Below are 24171 nucleotides of genomic sequence, written 5' to 3' on the forward strand. Positions count from 1 at the left end.
GGCGAAGCCTATACGGAACAGAAGCGTAGTTATGCATTGTACCTCGGTGTGTAGGCGTAGCCCTCTAAGACGTGTGAGCCCCTTTTGGCTCAAAAATAAATGGAGGTCTCAGTTTGGCCTTTTTGTTTTGAGCATCTGGTGATTCAGCGGTGGTCAACTTTTCTTTTTACAGATTTGATTGATTGATGTCGTATCACCTAAATCCTTGCGTACCCAAATCAGAACAACATGTAGACTTTGAGGAGTGAATTCTTTTCCATAAATGTCATCCTCATGCTCTATAAATACCAACACGTAGGGTACAGTGTTGCCTAGCAACAGCAGGAGTAGTGTTAGTAATCTTCAAGTATTTTTTTTAGAACGGGTCTGTTACATCTGAGCTGTGCACTGATCTGGAAATAATAATGCACATCCTCTGGGCGCTTAGAGTAGAGTGTTCGGAGCCTCACATTGCATCAGATTGTATTCATGCTGCACATGCAATGGATCCACTGTTACCAAACGTTGATCTTCCTGCACGTGCAGCTGAATAACAGGATTCTATTAACATCCTGTTTGAATTGACACACTATCATCTTTTGTTATGTTTCAGATTGGATGGTTTCCCTCAACGTACGTGGATGAAGAAGGAGTTCAGTAAGGCCTGGATGTTTGCTGAACTGCTCCCTTCAAATCAGGAACCATCTTCTATCTCCTGCTCTCAGCGAGGATTACTCACTAACTCTCCAGGAGAAAACACACGAGGAGGAAAAAAAAAGAACATTTGTGTTGTTTTTTTGCTGGGTACTCATTTTCCAATGAGTGTTTCTACCATGTTTCTCTATCTTCAATTATGCATCGGCTTTGCTTATGTTTGTACATTTTTTTCATGTGGCAGGGTGTCCTGTTTAATTGCTGTACAGGTAGAGGAAAGACGTGGCTTGCTGTTTAGCCTCTGTGTGCTCTGCAGGTGCTTTGTTGCACCGAGGACACAGAAGAACCGGACCGTGGGTCGCTTGTAAAAGGCTCCGCTTTGTTGCAGGTCCATGCAAGGTGAAATAATTGTACAGTATAGATAATTTATTGAATAGAGATTATTATCATTACTAATGATTATTGTGGGGGAAGTTGATTTTAGCAGCAGCAAGAAATCAGATAAGAAAAACTAAAATAAAGGAAGAAAAAAAAGACAGATGCTCTGTTTTAATGTTGCGAGATTTTGCCTTAGTTGTCATGGTTATGCCTTGTGGACTGACACCAGTGGAGGGAATCGACTTTGTTGACTGGTTTTACTTCTCCATGTATGCATGTGCCCATGTGCGGCCCACACAGACACACACACACACACACACAGACACACACACACACAGACACACACACAGACCAATGTAAAGTATGGTGCCTTTGAAGAATGGTCGTTGCTTACTGACCCTCAACATCAGCCAGTAAAGAACATCGCCATCGCCAAAAAGACAGTTCGTCCACGTCCAGAGGACTTCACCAAGAAGGAGAGAGGCACTTATACTAAATACTGGGGACGGCTTGCCTCCCGAGACCTAGAAAACAACACGGGGAAGCATTTAACTTATTTTTACCGATTGATTGGATGGACTCACAGAGACAGTCGGACGCTTTTATAGCCAACAACACTGTTCACATCAATCTTGGCATCACAAGACAATGGGTGCAATCAGCTGGATGCAAAAGGGAAACATCGTGACATTCCACTGGACAACCACGTCACACTTTTAAATCTTGGGTTTGTTCTATGATTTTTTTGATTTTTTTTGCACAGAACCAAGGTTTCATATGTTGCAAGAACTGGACCATTTATCATTTGAAGCCAAATTCAGCAATGTTTTAATGTCTGCATGGAGTTTGTTAAATTGTTATGATTTTTGTACTTTTGCCTTATTTTTTACAGATTGTCAGGTGACTGGATCCCCCCCATGTTAATCATTTTCCATGTATGTAATATGGTGATGTGCAGGCTGGTGAAAATTAAAACAGTGTCAGAAGACTTTTAATTTGATGGAAAATGGATGTGTTAATTAACATGACTCGATAAGAGAAGTACTTCATCATGTTGTGGTTTTATTGTTTCCGTTTACTTCCAGTAATTTCCTAATACCATGAGTACAGCTTAATAGACAACCTTCTGTTCTAGTTATGCAGATATTCAGATAGTTATTAAGCCTGTCGGCTTTAAAAGGTTATTTAAAATTGTGTTTGCATTTAATTTGATACACAGTATATTGACTCTTTGTTCATATGGCCTTACCTTTTAAGCTTTATATCTTCCACCTACATACTTTGAATTAAAGTTTGAAAATGTCAAATTACACAAAATAGAAGAAAATAAGTAATGATGTACTAAACAAATGGAAATTACAGAATGTAGTTGAATTTATCAAGTGAAGACTGTATTTTTGCCAAGAATAAAATAGAATAAATGATTAGAATAATTTGAACTAACTCCTGCAGCCCACTTAGAAGTACAGTGCAACAAATTCAACATGTCAGCACTAGTTGGTTCACGAAGACTTCTGGAGCAGAAGATGCTGATATGTTTAGTTTCTAAACGTTTGACTGTCTATGATGTGTGTTATTGCAGAGGCTTATTACCGCACAGGGAAACTAAAAGTCCTACCACTGTGTGTTCCATGCTTGTGGACTCTGTTGTCATCCTAAAGGTTGATTTTTTAACACTCAATGTTATCTAGAATGATGGGGAGGGAATCTAGTCACTGTTTGTGTGGTGGACAAAATCCCATTACACGTGGCTATTGATATTTCAACTCCTGTCGATACATTAACAAGCACTTCATTGTCTACATTCTTTTGAATGGTTGAGTGTGTCCAATTGCAATCCATCATGGAATAAATATTTCTTTTTGGTTTAAATTTGAAACAATCATTTTGAAGATGCTGTGCAATGACAGTCAAGAAAGAAAGTAATTGAAGAATATGTCTTACAATTAATATAAAGTCATTGTATAGTATCTCTGAAAAAAAGGTATAAAAAGTGTTGCTGGGATGAGTGACGTCAGGAATACCCTCCTGAGTCAGCGGCCCCCACGGCCCGGCCCCGGATAAGCAGAGGAAAATGGATGGATGGATGGATGGATCTCCAGAAAGAGGCACACAATATCATAGTATCATGAGTCAAAGAACCAAAAGTCCTCTTCTAGTATTTAAAAAAAGGCAATACAGTTTGTTGAAAAAAGTCTTGAAAATATAGTGTAATCTGTCTTAAATGTTAAAGCATAGTGTGTCAAAAAAAATAATTAAATAGTATGTCTATAAAATTCACATAAAGGCATAGTATAAATAGTTTAGTAGTAGTTTGAGTATACTATGTTGAAATAACTCATAGTGTAGCTTGTTGAACATGTTCTTAGTAAACTGGGGGAAAAGGTCAGAAAAAGTCATATTATATTGTATGATCCAAAAAAAAGTCAAAAAAGTCAAAGCATAGTTAGTGAAAAAAGGTCATAGAATAGTCACAATATAGTATGTCAAAAAGGTCATAAAATAGTATGAACAAAAAAGTTAAAAAAGAATTGTATATTATGTCGAAAAAAGTTTAGTATGTGTAAAACATGTATATAAAAGTCATAGTATATTATGTTAAAAAGGGAAAGTCATTGCATACTTTGTCAAAAAAATACATAGTATAATAGATCGAAAAAAAGAAATTTCATAGTAGATCATAAAAAGTTAAAAAAGTCATAGTATAGTATGTCGAAAGAAGTATAAAATGTCATAGTTTGGTATTTCGAAAAAAGTAATATAGTATGTCGAATGAAGCGAAAAAAAGACATTGTATAGTGAAAAAAGTAATAAAAAGTGATACCATAAAAGGTTGAAAAAATATAAAAAAGTCATAGTATATTATGTTGAAAAAAGTCATTGTATGGTATGTTGAGAAACGTGAAAAACGTCATAGTATAGTATGTCCAAAAAATGACAAAAAGTCAGAATATAGTATGCTGAATAAGATGAAAAAAGTCTTTGTATACTATGCTGAAAACAGTGATGAAAAGACTTAATAGTAAGTCAAAAAGTTTACAGAATAGTATCTCTAAAAAAGTTTTTTTAGAAGTCATTGTATAGTGTGCCGAAAAAATTGACAAGAAGTCATTGTATAGAATGTAAAAAAAAGTGAAAAAAAATATTATAGTAGGTCGAAAAAAGTGATAAAAGTCATAGTACAGTGTGACGAACCTCCAGCTCCAATACACTAGGTGTCCCTGTTGTTGTGCATGTGGTTGTCTGTTGCAGGTGAATGGAGGGTCATCAGCTGTTCGAGAGACACCTGAGCTGGTGTGAGTGAATACTTCTTCATTCGGCTGCCTTGGTCTCTCTGGGGGAAGATCCTTTGTGTCACCGGCATGACACAGCTCCTCTGGTTTATGTTTGAGTTCTGTTCCTTTTTACACACTGCCACACATCTATACAGGTGCATCTCAATGAATTAGAATATCATCGAAAAGTTAATTTATTTCAGTAATTAAATTCAAAAAGTGAAACTCAAATATTATATAGATTTGTTACATACAAGGTGATATATTTCAAGCGTTTATTTCTTTTAATTTTGATGATTATGGCTTACAGCTAATGAAAACCCCAAATTCAGTAGCTCAGAAAATTTGAATATTACTTAAGACCCATTAAAAAAAGGATTTTTAATACAGAAATGTTGTTCTACTGAAAGGTATGTCCATGTACAGTATACAGTATGCACTAAATACTAGGTCGGGGCTCCTTTTGCATGAATTACTGCATCAATGCGGCGCGGCATGGAGGCGATGAGCCTGTGGCACTGCTGAGGTGTTATTGAAGCCCAGGTTGCTTTGATCGTGTCCTTCAGCTCGTCTGCATTGTTGGGTCTGATGTCTCTCATCTTCCTCTTGACAATACCCCATAGATTCTCTCTGAAATCAATAGTATAATAGGTCATAAATGTTTAAAGAAAATGTTTCAGTATGTATGTCATCATTTTATAATTTGATCTCATTAGACATTTGGTTGAAATAGTCAAAGTCGGCATATGAAATCTTGAGTTATGCCCAACAATCAGTTCATCCTTGAGCCCATGTATATGTCTTCCAGATGTCAGCACATTCCACCAAAGACCACACCAAAGCACTATGGTCTGAGTTGGTGGAGTTGGTGTGGATTGTGACATGTGTTTAGATAGAGGTGATCTGTTTTGTGTAAAGGACGTGACGTAAAAAAATCAAATTTAATAAAATAGGATCCAGAGACAATTTGTAAAATGCCCTTTACAATAAGATAACATCTGTTGATATTACATTGTATATTATCTTTACAATATACTCATTATTATTATATCAGTTTGTCCATCCGTCTGCCTTTCAGTTAGTTTTTAAATACAGTATTGAAATTGCTAATCCGCTGATGCAGAGTAGGAGTCCTTTATTTTTTTAAATGCAGAGGATTCAGTCCATGAACAGATTTGATGCTGTTATATGTGCATGACTCATCTCTGAACTTTTTAATCCCGCTTTTCAAGCTGCAATGTTGTTTTGTTTTTTACCTTGAACACGAGTAACTGACAGACGTGAGAGAAACTATTGTTGTCATGGAGCAAATGATAAGTGCCTGCCCCTCTCAATGAGCTTTTCACCATGATGCCATCTTTATTTGAAGAGAGTTGAACTCCTGTACGTCACAGATATGGAGAAGGATTGGGGTTTGAAGTGGCTCTCTGTCTCCTGCACACAACACTGTCCTCCCACGCTGACACTGCTCCCATTTCAACACCTACTTTGAACTAATCTACTAATTATTGTTTTATTACTTTCATTTATCTAATTCTGTTTTTAAATGCCTTTGCCTTACGTAAAGCATCCTGAATAGTCTGTGTTTGAAAGGTGCTTTTATGCATAAACGGTGAGTTTTACAGAATATTTGACTGTTACATTTTTTATTATATATATGTATTTTTCTCTTGCCATAAAAACATACTTGTGTTGTAGCAGATCTGGTGTCAGGCTTCTACTGTTTATGTAAACATTGTTAATTGTGTAAAGTTTCTCACTAACTTATACCATAAACTAATGCTTATAACAATATGTAACTCAAAAGCTAAACTAATGCTTCATAAAACAATTCTCAAAGATACTATGTCATTTTCTTTCAGTTTGATTTCCAAGGAATTTGGGGAATATTGGGGAATATCCAATGTTTCATTTTCAAGTTTCAAACATCACGGTTCATTTATTGCCATTCTTCAACACAGGGTGGCACAACAAAATGCAAGTTGTCCCTTTATGCTACTCAAGAACAACAAAACAATTTGTTCACGGTGCAGTGTGGCGGATGAGTCTCACAGCCTGAGGACTGAAGATGCTTTGTAGTCTGGTGGAACGACAGATGACACTTCAGTAGCGCTTGCCAGACAGCAGCAGGGTGAACTCTGTGGTGGGTATTGTCCTTTAGTATCCTTTGGGCTCTGAACAGGCACATCGCCTTACCAATATCACTGATGCTCGGTAGATGGGTACAAATGAGAAACTGGGCACTTTTCTCTCGCTGCAGAGCTCTCCTGTCCTTGGTCGTGCACGGATCACCTTCTACACATACATTTAAAATCAAGACATCCTCCACTGACACTGAAGCCTGATGGGCGTCTTTGAAGCTTGTCTCCCTCACTTCTTAGCTTTGTTTTTAAAAATTGGTTCTGGGTGGCATTTCCAATCATTCTTGACATACATCATGAAGATACTGGACTAAACTTGAGCATATAAGGCAAAACCTTCACATTCAGCTAAAGGAAAGAGAGTTTATTAAAGATATGTTGAAATATTTTCATCGTGTGCAGGATGGGAAAAGTACAAAGTTGTTACATGTTGTCATGTTTTCTTCTGATACAAGATCAACCAACGGTTTCGGTTAGGTGAGAAGGTCGATACCACTCTCCTCGTTAAATGTAACGCTACAGACAGCAGCTGGTTAGCTTAGCAAAAAGACTTGTAAGGGGAAAACATCTAGCCTTGCTCTATCCAGTGGTACCTTCCAGCACCCTTAGAGCTCACTAATAAACACATAGTTCATCTTCAACTTTCTATAAAAACACGAAGCGGAAAAACAACAATATGCCGTTCTACAGGGATCAAGAGTCAGAACAATTCTTCCCCAGGCACAGCAACTTCTGGAGTCTCTGCTGGTTGCCCTGCTGGTTGCCCTGCCACTGCTCAGAGCAAAACAATTGTCAGGCAATAACACGTCATGTTGTTGGTGCGGGTAGGAAGATGTTGCTGTGGTAACTGTTTTCCTGTTTCCAGGCTTCATGCTGCACTAAGCTGTCCGTCTCCTGCCTGTGGATTCATATTTAATGGGCAGATATGATACTTACAGCGTCTTATCTAACTTGCTGTAAGAGAGTAAATTGGAGTATTTCACAAAATGTCAAAGTGTGGTTCCAGATAACAAGTCTTAGCAGTAAAAATGTCATTTTTACGGTATTGTCTAAAATTAAAAATAAATGTTTGGAACATGAGGGAGGACGAATTTCAGCATTGTAACATGACTTCCCATGCATTTTCATGTGATTTTGAAGGTATTACACCTGATACACTGATAGTAGCCTAAAATATTTTGAAAACATCAACCTATTATACCTCATTATTATCAGATTATTGCCCCAATAATCTCACCATATTACCATTTTGAATCCAAATATTGCACCGATTTAACAATTGTATTGTTTCCCGATCATTACCCTTTTGATTTTAGCCCTTTATTACCATGTTACAAAAATGTCATTCTAATATTGCCCATGTATACCGATTGTTTAAGCTATTAACAATTATTCCGTACTTCCTATACGCCTACTTTGGCCTTCATTTTGATCTCAACTACATAGCTGCTAAGTTTTGTGACTGTAGTTTTCACAGTTGTGACAAAAAACACCTGGCAAAGTACTACAACCATTTCTGTGCTGGTACACGCTACAATATGTGTCTCCAGGACCACATGTTGCCATAATTACACACATAAAACACACACACACACAGAATTACAAGGTGAAAACAATACCAGCCACATTCTGTCACGACCGATAATTAACTAGACATATAATAGCTGTACCCAGGAAAGTCTGAAATGTCACTTTTCAATGTTGTTTTGAGATTTAATGAATTGTATATAAATGCTGCAAATCTAAGACAAGAACTCCCAAGAGTGTTTGTTGACACGATGACAGCCTCTCATGTTTCCAACTCTAAGGAAAGACAGAAAAGACAAGAAGAAAGAGTTGGAAACTTTTAATAGATTCTACTTAGGCTTTCAGGTGAAGGACAAAGCGGAACTTGTGCGAGTTACAATGTGAGCAGATATATTAGCATCAACGAACCTGCAGAAAATCAGTTCGTAAAACCGGATCAAAAGGATTTTAGTAAATTGTTCCGCACAATGTGAGATCGAAGATCTGCATAACTAAGAGTATAGATGAACATCAACATAAAGAGAGCTGACGAAACTACTCAACACTCAACAAAAAGTGTCCTAATCATGGGACTTTTGGGTTATAAAATGATCAATGGCAGAAACTTGACAGTGTGTGTGATTTGTTCCCGTCCTCCAGTATCTTACTAAGCTAACCATCAAGCTGCCACCACCTTTAACTGTGCCCTGCTGTCTCTGCTGTACTGCTCAGCACATTATGTCGTTGGAGAACTCCTTCTCAAAGCGATGTCTGTTGCTCAACTTCCAATATAGGATCCCGATGAAGACCAGCAGGATGAAGATGAGGAGCAGAGAACCCACAACAGTGCCGACGATGACTGCTGCTCTGTTTGGGGCTGTAAAAACAGCATGAAAAACAAAGATGTATTCTCTCAGAAGCTTTGTGTTAGAAAAGAACAAAGTGTGAAGAATCTATCAAACTAGATTAATTGTATTGTCATGTGCAGAGATTACTGGCTTCTTTTGGCTTGCGTCTCTTCCAAGTTAAAACACATCTTCAACACCTCAGTATGACGACGGCGTAATTGGGCAATTTAAATATTTTTTGTATTATGAAGCCATGCGAGGGGGGTTATATCCTAGAAAAAAACATAGATATTCTCTGAGATTATAATGTCTCAAAATGTGTTTTATTTTTTTAGAATTTAGATTGTCTTTACCGGCTCAGTTCAACAGTTTGGGAACTAAGCTTATTTGCTTAGTTTCCAAGAAGATCATTACCACCGTCATCTGTCATCTGTATGAAGCAGCAGCAGGTAGCTTAGTTTAGTCTAAAGACTGGAAACAGGGAAACTAGCCTGGCTCTCTCCAGAGGCACAGAAACAGCACTTTTAAAGCTTTTGCAGGGTTTTGTGTCGAACTTGCCGGATTCTCTGCTGGTTGCAACCTTACAGTGACGACAAGACTTCAGACATGTAACGGGACTATTTCTTGGTGGTATATACACCTTCACATCTAACTCTTGGTAAGAAATCCATGAAGTGTATTTCTCAAAATGTCACTATTTCTTAAAGGCTTTGTGTTTTTGCATCTTTATGTCTACATCTTATTCAATCATCGAGCCTCTTTATGTCTTCATCCTGTTTAAGTACTTTGTTGGTGTTTTCTTTTGTCTAAACTCACAAAAAGTATGGAGATAAATTCTTTCAGCACGTTTATAAGCCTCAGACTCTGATTGTTTCATTTCAATGTTTTTAAAGGCCTGAAGGGGTAAAATGATCAATTATACCACAAATAAATCCAGAAAATTGAAAAAATAAAGTGAATTCTGTTTAGCATTTGTGATCTTATTCGATAATATCTAGTAAATCATATTGCAACCCCTTTAGTGGGGGGTCTTGAGCCTGAGGGTTGGAACCTCTGGTTTAGCACAGAAGACATGAATGATTCTCTATCCGAAGCCAGAAAATAATCAAAGTTACGGACTCAGCAAAATGTAACACAAGTAGTCTGCTCCACAGATCATGAGGCACAAAGACAAATACATTTTATGGATCCACAGAATGCAGATGGATTGTTTGAGACTAAACACAGATGATTTATTCTATAAAAATATACTAAATACCTCTGAATAACTCTCTGCTCCCTCCTGGTGCACTTCCAGTCACCAGATTTATTCTGATAAGACAGCTCTGGTATTTCTCCTGTTTCATTCTTGTTCAAAGCTGTTCAGAAGTATGAATAATGTCAACTAAACAAAGCACATCAGTTGCTTGAGTCCACCTGCTTTTTGTTGCTGCCATTACCTCGTATATATTTTTAAAAACTATGCCTCAAGTAAATAGGGACTGTTGAACTATAAAGCAGGGGAGTATTTTCAGCATGACTCATGTTTGACTATATGAGTCAGCAGCAGGAATCAGAGATGAAGAGCGGATGGTAAAAAAAAAGTTTGTGTCTTCTGTGAATAAAGTGATTTCCTGCCACTGACTGTGACCTTATTCTGTCATCATTAGATAACGTAATGAGGAGAGCAAACTGACGCTACGGAGCACAGTGGTTTAAGCCCCGTGTGTGTGAGAAGTGGAGCAATGATGAGATTGTGGCGCAACTACAAAAAAAAACAAAAGAGAAGACTTGAGAGGATGAAATCTAGGTCTTTCATGCTGGCATGTGTGCGTCATGTGTGATGCATGTGGACAGGAACATTCTGTTTTCGTACGTTTCTTTGCTTTCAGGTTGATCCTGCAGTGTTCGGCTCCAACAGCATTGTTCACCTCACAAAGGTAGAATCCTGCGAAGCTCTGCGAGTGATTGCTGATTCTCAGCTCCCCACTCACGCTGTCTGAGGAAACACCCGCCCACCAACACAGATCAAGACATGCACTTTGTGTGGTACATTCAGGGGGATACAATGAAGATACATCAGACAGAGATGCCAGGAGGTTTCTCTACACGTAGAATAGTTGAAGTGATAAGATACTCAAAACTCCTTCGTGACAGGAGAAGAGCTGCTCACACAGATTTGTATGTCTGCATGCTGCAAGAAGACACTGATCGCGGGGTTTACAGTAAATGTCATCAACACTTCGGGAAACGTTTTGTGTTATAAAGAGTGAAAAGAAAACGATGAGAAAATGCAAATGATCTTCAGATTATGCACACCGAGTCCCTCAAGTAGAATCTAAATTGTTAAACAGAGTGTTGTGCTGAAAATCATTCATTATTTTTAACACTTTCACCTGGAAATTTTATTTAATCCATATGATTTTCAAAATCTGAATGAATACTGATAAATTCCTTGATTCCTTTATCTTAGAAAATAAACAACAAGCACACAGTGTACCAATGACGTAAAAGTGCCTGGAAGCTGCCGGGGGACGGGGCCTAGAAGTCGCAATCCTACACCTTGTCCTGACAGCAGTCGTCTCTGTCCACACTGACTCTGATACGACGCACTCCTGTTAAACACATCACACTGACTATCAGCTGCTGGCTTAGATCAGACTGGAGATGTAACCGCTCATCTTCTCCTGTGCGTCCTTCTTAAGCAGAAAAGACACATTTTATGTTGTGACATTTTACTGATATTTACTGAAAATGACATACAAGACAAGTCGACAGCAAGTAACGTGAAGCTCCCTGGTGATCCCTCTCCAGCCTCCTGCTGGATCAATCGCGTATACTACATTTCAATCGCAAAGGAAACGGCTCTTGAGCAATGCTGTTCATCACTTTGCTGAGCACAAGGCCCGTATGGACTTTTAAGTGACGAGCAGACGTTTCCCTTTGTTATCATGGAGTGGGATCAGGGATTGAAATCTATAGCAATGTAATTGTTACCGCTCATAATGTTGGAAAAGGCACAGCTACTGTAATCTGTGTCTGTGTTAACACTTGGCCTCTGAGTCCAGGGCAGGCTTTTGAAATTAGCGTTGATAGATTTGGGGCTTTGGCTGCCGTCTGTGGTGCTGTATGCCCTGCAGTTGTCTGGAGTGCTTGTGTGTGTGTGTGTCCGCGTGTGTGTGTGTGTGTGTGTGTGTGCGCGCGCACAAGCGTGCGTCTGTGTTTGGGCGGCGGCCCAAGGGAACAAATTGCACCAGGGCTAATCACAATTATGTAAGGCTGCTGCACCGAACAGTCAACAATAAAAGGGTTTTCATTGAGTTTTGCTCACACAGCATTCAATACTTAACCTGACCCAAGGCCCATGACAGCAACACACACGCAAAGGCACACACCCACACACAAGACACCCACACACACCTATACAAGCACACACACACACACACGCACGCGCACGCGCACCTTGATCTGTAGTAGCATCATGACATCAGCAGAGGTCACACTTACTCTGTGTGGTTGCAGCAGGGGATGGGCCTGCACTTTCTCTCCTCCACGAGTATTTTAAGGGAGTGGAGCCTTCTTCAGACTTGCAGTGCAGAGACACAGCCTCTCCGACCAGCAACCCTCCTTCCACCCAGCACTTAGGCACAGACGGGTTCACTGAAATCACAACAACAACAAATGGAAATCGCCGTTCCTTTCTATTCTTGTCTTTCTCTCTGAAAACAGTTCAGCTCTCCAGCTTTTGATTTGGGCTTTTACAGATTTACACCAAATACATCGGTGATACCGACACTTGTTTCATTACACATTACACAGTATATTGAAAATCTAAAATCTATACAGATTGCAAGCCTGAGGAGTTAAAGATGGCAAAGAAGAAACATGGAGTTCTGTACTGGTTTGGAAGTTGAAAGAGGACACAAATAGGTATAGGGTATAAATAGTTAGGGTGAAATAAACGACATAACAAGATACGCTTAGAGAGACTGACCTGAAGGTCCACAACATTTCACACATTTAAGTGCGTTCATCATTTATATCATAAAATACGGAATACTATCCATCTATTTATGCCTTGTTTGAATCACTTATCCTGCTCCAGATCATAAAAACAACCTGAGCAATAAAATGACTTGTTGGCTCTTAGGTCTGTTTTGCCGTTTGGATAAAAACAGCTTCTGGTTGTCTGAAGGATATGTGAGGCTTCACTACAGATTACCATTCAACATCTGTCAGTTTACATCACTTCATTTGATCCAAACAGGCCCATTTGTAAGATGAACTTTAAGAGGAACAATACATGTTTGAGTCTTGTGAATTTCAGGTTTTGGAAAGGAAATTACAATAACTGCCAAGGTTTCATGTGTACAGCACTGCATCTTTTATAGGTTGTACTAAGAAATAAAATGTAATCAGTGCTCCTTCAACCTGTATCTCTGATTGGTCATCTGAGAAAAAACGAGTTGCCCTAAAAAAAAGTGTAAAAAAATACTTCTTTAGAACTATATTCTGAGGGACACTATATTCCGTCCTTTTGATTTAAGGCTCCTGAAAGAGCTTTCTTTTTTTAAATGTGGCCAATTATTTGATATCCTGAAACATCTTTGTAGGAGGTTATTTAATGTAGTTTCCATCCATAGAATCATAATAAATGAATCTGCCAATGTGGTGAGCTCCTCCTGCACCCCAGTTACTGCTCAGGCTCTTCAAACAAGATGAGTTGGACTAGAATCAAGTAAATTACTTTACCCCTCTGGCAGATCTTAAGACTGAATACACTGACAAATGGCTCCAAGTGAGGTGTCATCTTGAATTATAGTCGCCTTTTTTTCTTAAGTATCTCATCAACTCAATCAGCATCGGTTTCAGGGAAACAGACCTTTCTCGAGCCATCTTCCTTCAGTTAATTAATTTAATCACAATGGTCAGAATTATGACCGCAGCTATCCATATCACCGCTCCATCATTAGATAAAGCAATCTCATGTGCTGATGAAGACTGACATGCAGGTAGAATCTCCAGAAAAACCTAGAAAATGGACCATGAGATTAAAATTGTTTGGTCAAACCATTTGACCATGAAACAGTGAATCGTAAGCAGCATAAATAGAGAGACTGGAACATTAAATCGTCATTAAAATGAACCACATAAAGCTGGTTTGAGTCCTATTTGTCAGATCAATCCCAGTTTGTACATGCAAACGATTAATCCTCTGTGTGCCAAATTGGTCACGTAGTTCCATAAGGTTCTGTGCTTGGACCAATTCTATTCACCACATATATGCTTCTTTGAGGTAATTGTTACGAGAAAGAATCCATAAACTTTCATTGTTATGCAGATGATACCCAATTATATCCATCGATCAAGCCAGTTTAAACCAACCAGTTATCTAAACTCCAAGCATGTCCTCAGGACTTGGACTTCCTGATGTTAAAGTCAGACAGAACAGAAGTTATTGTACTTGGCCACGAACACCTCCAAAATAAATGATGTGGTTTCTCTAGGTGGCATTGCCCTGTCCTCCAGCACCACCATAAAAACTATCTGAGTTATCTGTGATCAGGACCATGTCCTTTAACCCCCCAGATAAAACAAACTTCAAGGACAGCCTTTTATAACCGATGTAACATTGCAAAAACCAGGCCCATTCTGTCTGAAAACAATACAGACCAATGTGTCCATGCATTTGTTACTGTTAGACTAGATTTGCGCAATTCCTCATTATCAGGCTGGTCTAATAAGTGTCTTTAAACTCTCCTGTTGATTCAAAATGCTGCAGACACTGAGAGTAATGACAAGAACTAGGAACAGAGATCATATTACTCGTGTATTATCTTCTCTGCAGCGGCTCCCTGTAAAATCCAGATTATGATTTAAAATCCTTCTCCTCACCTACCCTTAATGGTCAGGCACCATCACACCTTAAAGAGCTTGTAGTACCCTTTTACCCCACTAGAGCGCCGTGCTCCCAGAATGTAGAGTTAGTGGGAGTTCTTTGAGTCTCCAAAAGAAGAATGGGAGCCAAAGCCTTCAGCTGCTGAGCTAGCTTCTACTTGTGCTTTCCCGCCTCGCAAGTTTCCACGGATCGTGGTTACATCTGGACCATGCGCAGCTGTGCATATCGCATTACTACTCTCATTATATGTACTGTTTCTGTCGTATTGGATTGACAATGTTGTGATTTTATTATGTTATTCATTTCGTGCACATGACATCTATTACACTTCTGGGAGAGGGATCCCACCCTCAGTTGTTCTCCTCGAGGTTTCTTCCTTTATTTTCCCTGGATCAATTTTTTTATATTAGGCTATACGAATGAAATTTATTCAGGTGTAAAAATGGTCAAGAGAGTTGATGCTTGTTGATAAAATGTTGTTTGTGTCGTGCCGCTCAAAAGAGAACAGATCATGTTCTCACATAGCAAGAATGTTTTATTATTAAGCACGAGGGATTTGAAAATTGTTAAATTTGACCTGAATTTATGGTGCAACATCTCATCAAATGAAGGATTGTTTCTTTTAAGGAATAATATCTGACTGGTAACAGCCTTTGATAACAGCAGACACTGAGAGAGCAATTATCTTAGTTCTCACTGACATCCATGTGCCCTTGAACAAAATTGACCCCCACAAACCACTAATGGATACACTTCTCTGTGGTGATGTAGTAGTACTCTTAAAAAGATCAAACATGCCTGATAGCAGGTACATTTAAATTAGCTTTGTGGCAAATTGTAAATGTAATCTATACTGGCATGTGAAAAGGAAATGTAACCTTCATTGATATAGGCAACTCAAAATGTTCAAAGTGAATGTGTGCAGCTGCCTTCTCCTTAAAGCTAAACAGTAATGTATGTGCCAAAAGTGACGGACATGTTGTAGTCAGGTACATGCGCTAACCCAAGGATGCAACCCCGGTGCCCAGTCTTACCTAATACCACCAGTGACACCTTGCTCGTGTCTACTCCAGGGGATTTCCTCACTTTACACTGGTAGGTCGCACTGTGAGCAGGTGACAGCAGAGCGATTGAGATCGAAGCGTCGCCCATTGAGGGGTCAGTAGCAGCAAAGCTTAGCCCTTTTGCAAGAGCGTGGTTACCATGGATGTATGTAGTTCCGCTGGTGTATGACAGGAGCTGAAGGAAAACAAAAATAGAAATAAAGAGTCAATAAGTTCATTACCACCGCGAATTACCACCAACTTTAGAGCTTTACAGAAGTTTTCAATCCATTCTGGCTCATTGTTTTGCGTTACATCGACTGTATGGTTCAGTCGCTGCACTCTCAACAATCTTGTTTCCAGCAATAGCAGGCAGCTGGTATCGGCAAACAAGTTCTCACAAAACCCACTGCAAGCGCTGTCCCTTGGGGCTGCTAATGTAAAAAGGTGCCTGTCTGGCACCGCAAAGACACATTTAGTGAAGATCTGAGCAAGTCTCGCAATTAAAAAAGAATGTATTATTCTCTGTTCATGGAGACTATAGCACAGAGATAAAAACAACGATGGTCACTGTTGTAGAGTGACGTTGATCTGTAAGACAGAAACAGAGCCCCAAATGAACGCTGACGTTGCCCTGCGTCTTATTGGGATGATAATGTTGTTTCCTGTCTCCTGGATGTTTAAATAGGCAATGGTCTTTCAACACATTAACATACAACTTCATAGTGTGATAATATGTCAGGGCTTCATGCTCGTCAGCTCGTCGTTTAGACAAGATCGCTCACGACAGCTTTAGGTTTGCAGTGGATAAATGTTTAGATTCATTTAGAATAACGAGCTTGTAAAACCTGCACTGTTTAAGTGTTTGACTGCACAAAGCATTTCCATTCGCTGAACCAATAATCTGACCCGGTGACTTGTCTAAAGCAGGACGTATCTGGATAAACAACTACTTCCTGTGAAAATAAAAAGGTATTAGGAGTTTGTCCACACTGGACTTAATTGTGGTTTAGAATTGTAGAGGCAAAAACACACTACATGAGATAGAAAAGAATTAGATGATTTTAAGTTAATGTTCTTTAGGTGCCTTAGCATGAATTCCAAATTAATTCTGCTTTACAACCTCAATATGTCAGACCATGTTTATACATTTACAGTACAATTTCCACCATTCTCATTCTGCGTCTTACCATCTGATCTTTCTGCGTGGAGTCTGGACTGACCGCAGTCCATTCTATGTCAAGTTCTCCGGTGTCAAAAGGGCTTGGTGTGTAACTGCAGCCCAAACTCACGCTCTCTCCCTCTGCCTTTTGGATGGTCTGCGGACTTGTGGATGTCACCTGCATCCCTCGCACACATTTCAATTCTGAAGAAATTCAGACAAGTCTTGAAAATAATCCAAGAAACATATTTGTTGTTTCTAAATCCCTTATTGTAATCCTCAAAAAGACATATATATATACAGGACTGTCTCAGAAAATTTGAATATTGTGATAATCCCCATACGTGTGATTTAGTTTACTGAACCAAGCTGAGTGTTTTTCAAGGCTCAGGAAACCCTTGCAGGTGTTTCGAGTTAATTAGACGATTCAAGTGATTAGTTGAATACCCTACTAGTATACTTTTTCATGATATTCTAATATTTAGAGATAGGATATTTGAGTTTTCTTAAGCTGTAAGCCATAATCAGCAATATTAAAAGAATAAAAGGCTTGCAATATTTCAGTTGATTTGTAATGAATCCAGAATGCATGACATTTTTGTTTTTTTAAATTGCATTACACAAAATAAAGAACTTTATCACAATATTCTAATTTTCTGAGACAGTCCTGTATATATATATATATATATATATATATTATACATATTATGTTTTCTTATCCAGCAAGCCTTTGTCCACGCTCGTGGAGCCACAGTTTACGGTGCCCTTGCACCCAGTTTTATGGATACATTTAATATTAATTCAAATTCTTCTCTCAGAGAAAGGTCTGGCAAAGAAAGCCACTCAAACATAATAGTCCACATGCCAAATGTCGCAAAGATGTATAAAAAACGGAGAAATTGCATTTTGTAGTTACAATAAAGCTCATTAAGCAGTGCTCCAGAGAGAAAAATGAATCAGCGGTCAGGTACAAAACATGACCCAGCTTTTAAAGTCTTTCTTTCCACAAGGTTCTTCATCACAAAACATCTTGTAGGGGCTCCATAGGGATGGAGTGCAATGACTTACCTAATTTCCGGAATACATTTTTCAATTTGGAGCATAGAGACAGATTTAAAAAGCCTTGAAATCATTCTCCCTCTGTGTGTGGTATAATTGTTTGCTGCTGTATTAATGCTCAGAATGTTAAATACAGTTCCCTTAAGGCTTGTTTTGTATTCTTCATTTTAATTCAAGAAAGCTTGAATTAGACTCACAATGGCTTTTCAGGAGTATGTGGCCTGGAGGAAATAATTATGGTGTTCAGGATTTTGCATATTCAATTATTCCAACTGTTACATGTTTGTATTGAAGCAAGGATTGGTAATCTTCTTCAAAAAACGTTTTTTGTTATATTTGTTGACATTATCATTGCATCATGACAGCAATCAATAATTAAAATGCTGTTCAAGTGCTCTCACAAGAAAAAAAGAAAAACATCTGGTATCTGAGGCTGTCCCAGGACTGTAATAAACACGTCCAATCTATTCATTTAGCATGAATGAAATGATTGGACGGGCTGACTGCCACCTACCTGCCTATCGGCCCGCACTCTGACCGTACGCTCATTGAGCATCACCGGAGTCTTCCACAGGCTGCTAACTTGACAGCTGTGAGAACTAACAATAGCCATGTTTTTAACTGTGGGGGAGGTGCTTTGGAGAGAGGACTGAAGGGCCGGGCTGTCAGTGTTGCCAACTTGGTAGATTTGGAGGCATCTGGAGTTGGTGAACTACTTTCATTGGAAAAGAGTTAATAGGCTGGGTTTTTCAGTCAGATCATTTTTTCAAAATCTAAAATACTCTTGCTAGTGTCTCAAGAATACAAACACTATCTTTAAATATAAAACCTTATTACTTCATATGTTTTTAAAAGTAGATGTGTATTTGAGATCTGCAGCTCAGTCTTTTAAGAGCCCTACCTAAGAAGAGAAAAACATATGCGCTCAAATCCCTGAAACATTAGGGAGTCTTGACATCTTGAGGCACTTGGGGGAGCTTACATCACTGAGCCCTACGGCTCAGCAGCGTTCAAAAGAATCGAGCCGTGAGGGTCTCAATGAGCATGTCAAGATAGATGCTTCATTCAATAACATGTTGTGAAATAGTTGATAAGATAGAGAGCAGTCACCCTTTCTGTATGTCTGTGCTTAATGTACTTGTGTGTCTGTATTGTTACCTGTGGTCAAGAGACTTGCAGTGCAAAGCAAGGAGACAGACAACCAGGGCGTGAAGAAAGCTGATCTCAAACGACTGCAAATCTCTCTTAACATGGTGGTCCTGTTTTGAGATAGAATCATGGAGAGCAATTGTCAAAATTACAAAAAAGAAAAAAGGACTCCCACAAATGCACTGTGGCTTCAAATGTTTGACATATGAAACTGATAAGAACGGTAGATAACTGTATACAAATTTAGAAGGAATGATAAAAGCATGCTTGTAGAACAACAAGCTGTTCAGGAAGGTTCTACAGATATTACCTGAATGCAGATCCCACATCCAAACGTCTGGCAATGGATTATAAAGCAGCAGCTCCTGCTTTAAAGGGAGCTCCTCCTTAACTTCCTCCTTACCACAAAGCCTTCTGATTGGACGATTTCTTCACCTGTTAACAAGGTTTCCTTGGCGATGCCATTCAGCTGCTAATGTTGCCTTTAACCCTCTGACTTTTCCGAATCAAATTAGAATTTAAAAAAGGAAATCATCGCCCTGGCAGCTGGATAATAATAGCAATCCAATGGTAAACAAGTGGAACTGGTGGAGCAACCATACAATTAGATGGGCTTTCTGATGACGTAAACTCAGGGTGCTAATTTGATGAGGACTGAACTGTACTGAAAGCAAAACGTCTGCAACCCAATGCTGCTTTGTCAAAACTATTTACTTATTTGGTAAAAAAACAAAAACTCAAACTTGAAAATAGAGAAGATCAACTGCCTCCACCTACACAAGGAAACTTACAGCCACTGCACACTCCTCCTTATTTGTTGGATACACAATACACCACTTTAGCACGACTCATTTGTCAGATGTCTGTGGTTTCAAATAATAAGGAAGACAAAGAACGCATGAGGTCTCAAGTGACAAGAAACTGGTTGTTCAGCCAAAAAACATGAGCCTGCTAGGTTTGTATACATCACCAAGATGTATGAAAAAAAAGGCACAGAGCTTATCTCTGTGGAAAATCTACAGGGGAAACAGCTTCTATAAATGAGTACGGGTGGGGTGTCCCTCAGCAGATACATGTAGAGAATGGATTACTAATAACGATAAAAAAGCCTTATCTCCAATTGTATAAAAAATATCACTAAATGCCTCTTCTTTAATGGACTTCATGTGGGTTTACAGAGACAGATCCATCTAAAAACCAACTACACTGACTGGAAAGCAACATTTGTCTAGGAATGGGATGGCCTTTGCTGGAGGAAATTGTATGTAATTGCTTTAAAAGCATGGAGCTGGTACTCTCACTTTTTCCTAATGACTTAAATATGGAAAAAAGAACCATTCGAACAAATTGTTCAGGAATTCCATTTGGAACGTACGCTACAAGCCAACCACTAAACTGAAGTTAGATTAGGTTCAACTTTACTGTCAATGCACACAGTAGGTACCAGTACAATGGCACACCGTTCATGCAGCTGTGTTGTATTTATTGCTATAAACAGTACATATGTTATGGAGTATACCTCAGCAAGTATTCCCTGTGTTGGATGTGCATGATGGTGGGAAGCCAGGAACCTGTGACAGAGCAGCTGTCTGCACTGTTCCTACACAGTGATAGTTGCTGAGGATGCCGTCACTGCTGAAGCAGTAAAAGCTGCATAGATCCTCAGAAACAGGTGGACAGGTCAAATGTGGACACCACAGACCTAAACAAGATATTTAGGGTTGACAAACAGTAACTGTAAGTGTGATAAACAGCATTACTATATGCACTGACACTTCCATACAGCTACACACACACACACAAACATACACTTAGCTCAGTAGCATTCAAAAGAAACGAGCCATGAGGGTCTCAATAAGCATTTCTAGATAGATGCTTTATAAAAAGCCACGTCATTAAATAGTTTATAAGATAGGGAAGCCTCTCACAGCAGAGTTGCAAGGTTGTAAGCCGCTTCTAGTGACTGCCAAAGCTCCACCAGACTCCTTGTCTTTCCAGCAGAGAAACAAAAGTCGCACAAAAACAAAAAAAACAGATTGTCATGGCTGGTAACCTTTAAAACCAGCTCAACATCGCTGTCCATGCTACTGAGGGATGGTTAGTCAGTCTCCCTCGTGTCCCCTAAGCCCCCCCCATGTCACATGTTAAGTAGCCACGAGGCCACGCCTCCTGCAGTCGCTGCTCCCTCACTCCTCTGTTGAATTTTAAAAATATGCTGGGAGGAAGGGCTCTAGCAGAATTTGAAGGTGTAGTCACCCGTTAACGCTTAAGACACACTCCACATGTGCTCCATTGATGCAAAAGGGCATTTGTCTTCAGCCGCAATGCACTCAATGGTCTTCTTTGTTTTGAGGGCCAGGTGCTGGACCTCGTCCCTGTAAACCGTCTCTTCAGAGCACACAGTTACAAAATCCATTTGAATGTAGGTAATGATTGCCTGAAAACAATCTTGTCCATTCTATCTTTTCAAATAAAAACATAATTGTGTAACCATTGTGCAACATGAGTGTTCGGCCTTGCCTAAGTAGTTGCACAACACAAACATGATTTAGAGCTAAAAAACTGCTTAAGAAAAATAGATAAAGACACTTGAAACAGGCATTCAAAGTGAATACAGCAGGGAGTTTCACTGCTTGAATTAATACATGGGTGCTAGAAAACATTCAAATCTTACTTGTTCCACGAACCCTTGTTAGCCTTCTGTTTCTGTTTTATAATAACCCATTACCCTTTTAAAAAATAAATTCAGTACTTCTTTGCACATTGATATGAATGTCGATGACATTTCGGAAGGAAGTGGGTGAAAATGAACCTGCCAAATGACACCCAAGGTCTTGTTTTATAAGATAGACAACAGAATTAGCACAGTACCATGTTGGGCACCTGACCTGATTGATTTTATATTCAACCTTTTCTCTTTGGCACATATAGTAACACTGGTTTCTACACAGATGCTTTATGTTGAGCTACAAATGGAACCCCACACACTTAATACTGTTTACATCCATAGGCCTGACATTTCATTGTTTTCTATTTTATCAAACTTTGTTTTTCCGTCTACTAAATTATATTACACATGCAAAAATGACAAAAAGAAAAAGAGCAAGTCAAAAAAAGACTAAGAAAAAAAGAACAAATACAAAGTGAGTACATGAGAGCAAGTGGATTCATACTGAGTTATGTTGTGACACATTCTGTTTATTTATGGGCCTTCATACAAACCTACATGTTTACTTAGCACACTTTTGGGAACATAACATTGACTTACATCAATTTCCTGGAGACTTACCCTAACCATACCCACTACTAGCTTAACCCTAACCTTGACCTAACATAAATAACCACTATCTTTTTTTTTTTCCAAATCGGGGAAACACGTTTTGTTTGCAATTGCACAAGCCGTCTCCAATTAACTGATCTTTTGTCTGAATTGTGTCCCCCGAAGGTAGCATAAGTATAACTTTCATACCTTAAATCTGCTTGTCCATTCTCCTGTTGAAGGTCCATCCTCGCTGGGCTAATGTCCACTATTTCCTTGCTGCAACCCAAAGAATAGTAAGGTGCATGTAACTAAGTATGAGTGTACAATGTTCAGGGGTTACTCACACTAGGGCAGTTGTAGGATTCCTTTACAGGGATATCTCCAGAACATCATTCATAAAAAAGAACAACGGCCTAGAAGTTCATTTACTTGGGACACAACCAAAAAAAAAACATACAAGTAGTTTGCAGACTGTACTCCACACTTGCTCCAGCAGGCTCAAATTGGGTCCAGATTTATTTTCACCCTTCTGTCTGGGCAGGGGTCAGCAACCTTTACTATCCAAAGAGCCATTTTGCACCAAATAAAATTCGTCTGGAGCCACAAAAGCTATTTGATATCACAGCTATATAGTTATATTATATATACAAAAACTATAGTTTGTTGTATTTATGAAAATATAGAACAAGAATAAAGACACTTGTTGACATTTTGTTGCTATTTTACCTGTTACAATAATATCAAACTCTTATGAAGAGGAGAAAAAAACGTGCTCAGTTTGCTGCAGCAGTTGAGAAATCGCTCTTTTTCGCTCATCTCTAGCTTGATACTTTTCAGCAAATGATGTGTGCTTGTTCTGGAAGTGACATTCAACATTACATTTTTTGCACATATCAAGCATACAGGTAGGCTAAGCCAGCATCGTTGGCAGTGAAAAGAAATGAATACGTCCACGCAGAATTAAACTCTCCATTTTCCTCCGGGACTTTTCTTTTTTGGATTTATCCATCGATAGCTTACCGAGGGCGGGGTCTCGTCGCACGCGCGAATCGGCCAATCACAGGCTCTGTAAGGTTCAATTGTAGTCTGTAAAACTGGAACTCAGACGAGGGTGACCCATGTTTTACAGGTTTATAGAGAACCCAGGCTCTCAAAATGATGACAAACTGCTGTATTAGATAGATTGAACTATTGAACTATTGTTTTAGTGATAAAACAAGTGAAATATATAGTTATATAATATATAAAATTAGCATGGGAGACCTGGAGCAGCTGCATCCAAAATGAGAATTTGGCCTGATCTCGGCTGAACTTTCCGTACAAATCCTCTATTTTTCTATTGTGCTTTCACTTTATCAATGTAAAAACAGCATGTAGAGACTACTGACATGTTGTACTATGATTGTGGAGTTTTTTAGGCTTACTGCTGCATTATTTCAAATACAAATCAACAATAAAAGTGCTTTTTTCCCCAGGCGAACCTGAAAATGTTCAATATTTGCTGTGTGTTATCTTCATTCAGCATTAACCAGTAACATATACACTGATATGTACACATCTTAACAAAGCTCACATTTCTTTGTGTTATTATGCCATTTAAATTATTCAAATATACCTTGTAGTTAGAGAGAAAAGCTCCTTTCAGTATGGGTATGACATTTTCGATCAGAGGCCTCAAAATAGGCCTAGAGGTTAAATAGTTAATACTTATTTTACCCGCAGTATATTGATTAATTTTTTATTGGATTGAGGACTTTCCCCCCATGTTTCATTCTAAATATGTTCTCTAAGCTCAGACTCTTTTTATATATATAATATTCTCTTTTGCCACACTGGC

The 24171-nt window shown here is 38.8% G+C and overlaps 2 protein-coding genes across 2 annotated transcripts in view; one reads left to right on the forward strand and one right to left on the reverse strand.

Moving 5' to 3' along the window:
* vav2 (vav 2 guanine nucleotide exchange factor) overlaps positions 1-1999 on the forward strand; it is a gene marked incomplete at its 5' end in the record, with an annotated part of 117475 nt that extends 115476 nt beyond the window's left edge. Inside the window, one exon of the mRNA XM_079179266.1 lies at positions 593-1999. Coding sequence (XP_079035392.1) covers positions 593-640 — 48 coding nt within the window. The 3' untranslated portion in view covers positions 641-1999. The remainder of the gene's footprint in view (positions 1-592) is intronic.
* Positions 2000-8661: 6662 nt separating this feature from the next.
* On the reverse strand, positions 8662-17048 carry vsig8a (V-set and immunoglobulin domain containing 8a; the record flags this gene model as incomplete). Its single annotated transcript, XM_079179267.1, has 5 exons — positions 8662-8810; positions 10637-10759; positions 12268-12420; positions 15694-15898; positions 16893-17048. The coding sequence occupies 5 exons, from the start codon at positions 17046-17048 to the stop codon at positions 8662-8664; spliced, it is 786 nt and encodes a 261-aa protein (XP_079035393.1).
* Between the last annotated feature and the right edge of the window lie 7123 nt (positions 17049-24171).

Source organism: Pholis gunnellus (assembly GCF_910591455.1).
Source record: "Pholis gunnellus genome assembly, chromosome: 18".
NCBI classification, from domain to species: Eukaryota; Metazoa; Chordata; class Actinopteri; order Perciformes; family Pholidae; genus Pholis; species Pholis gunnellus.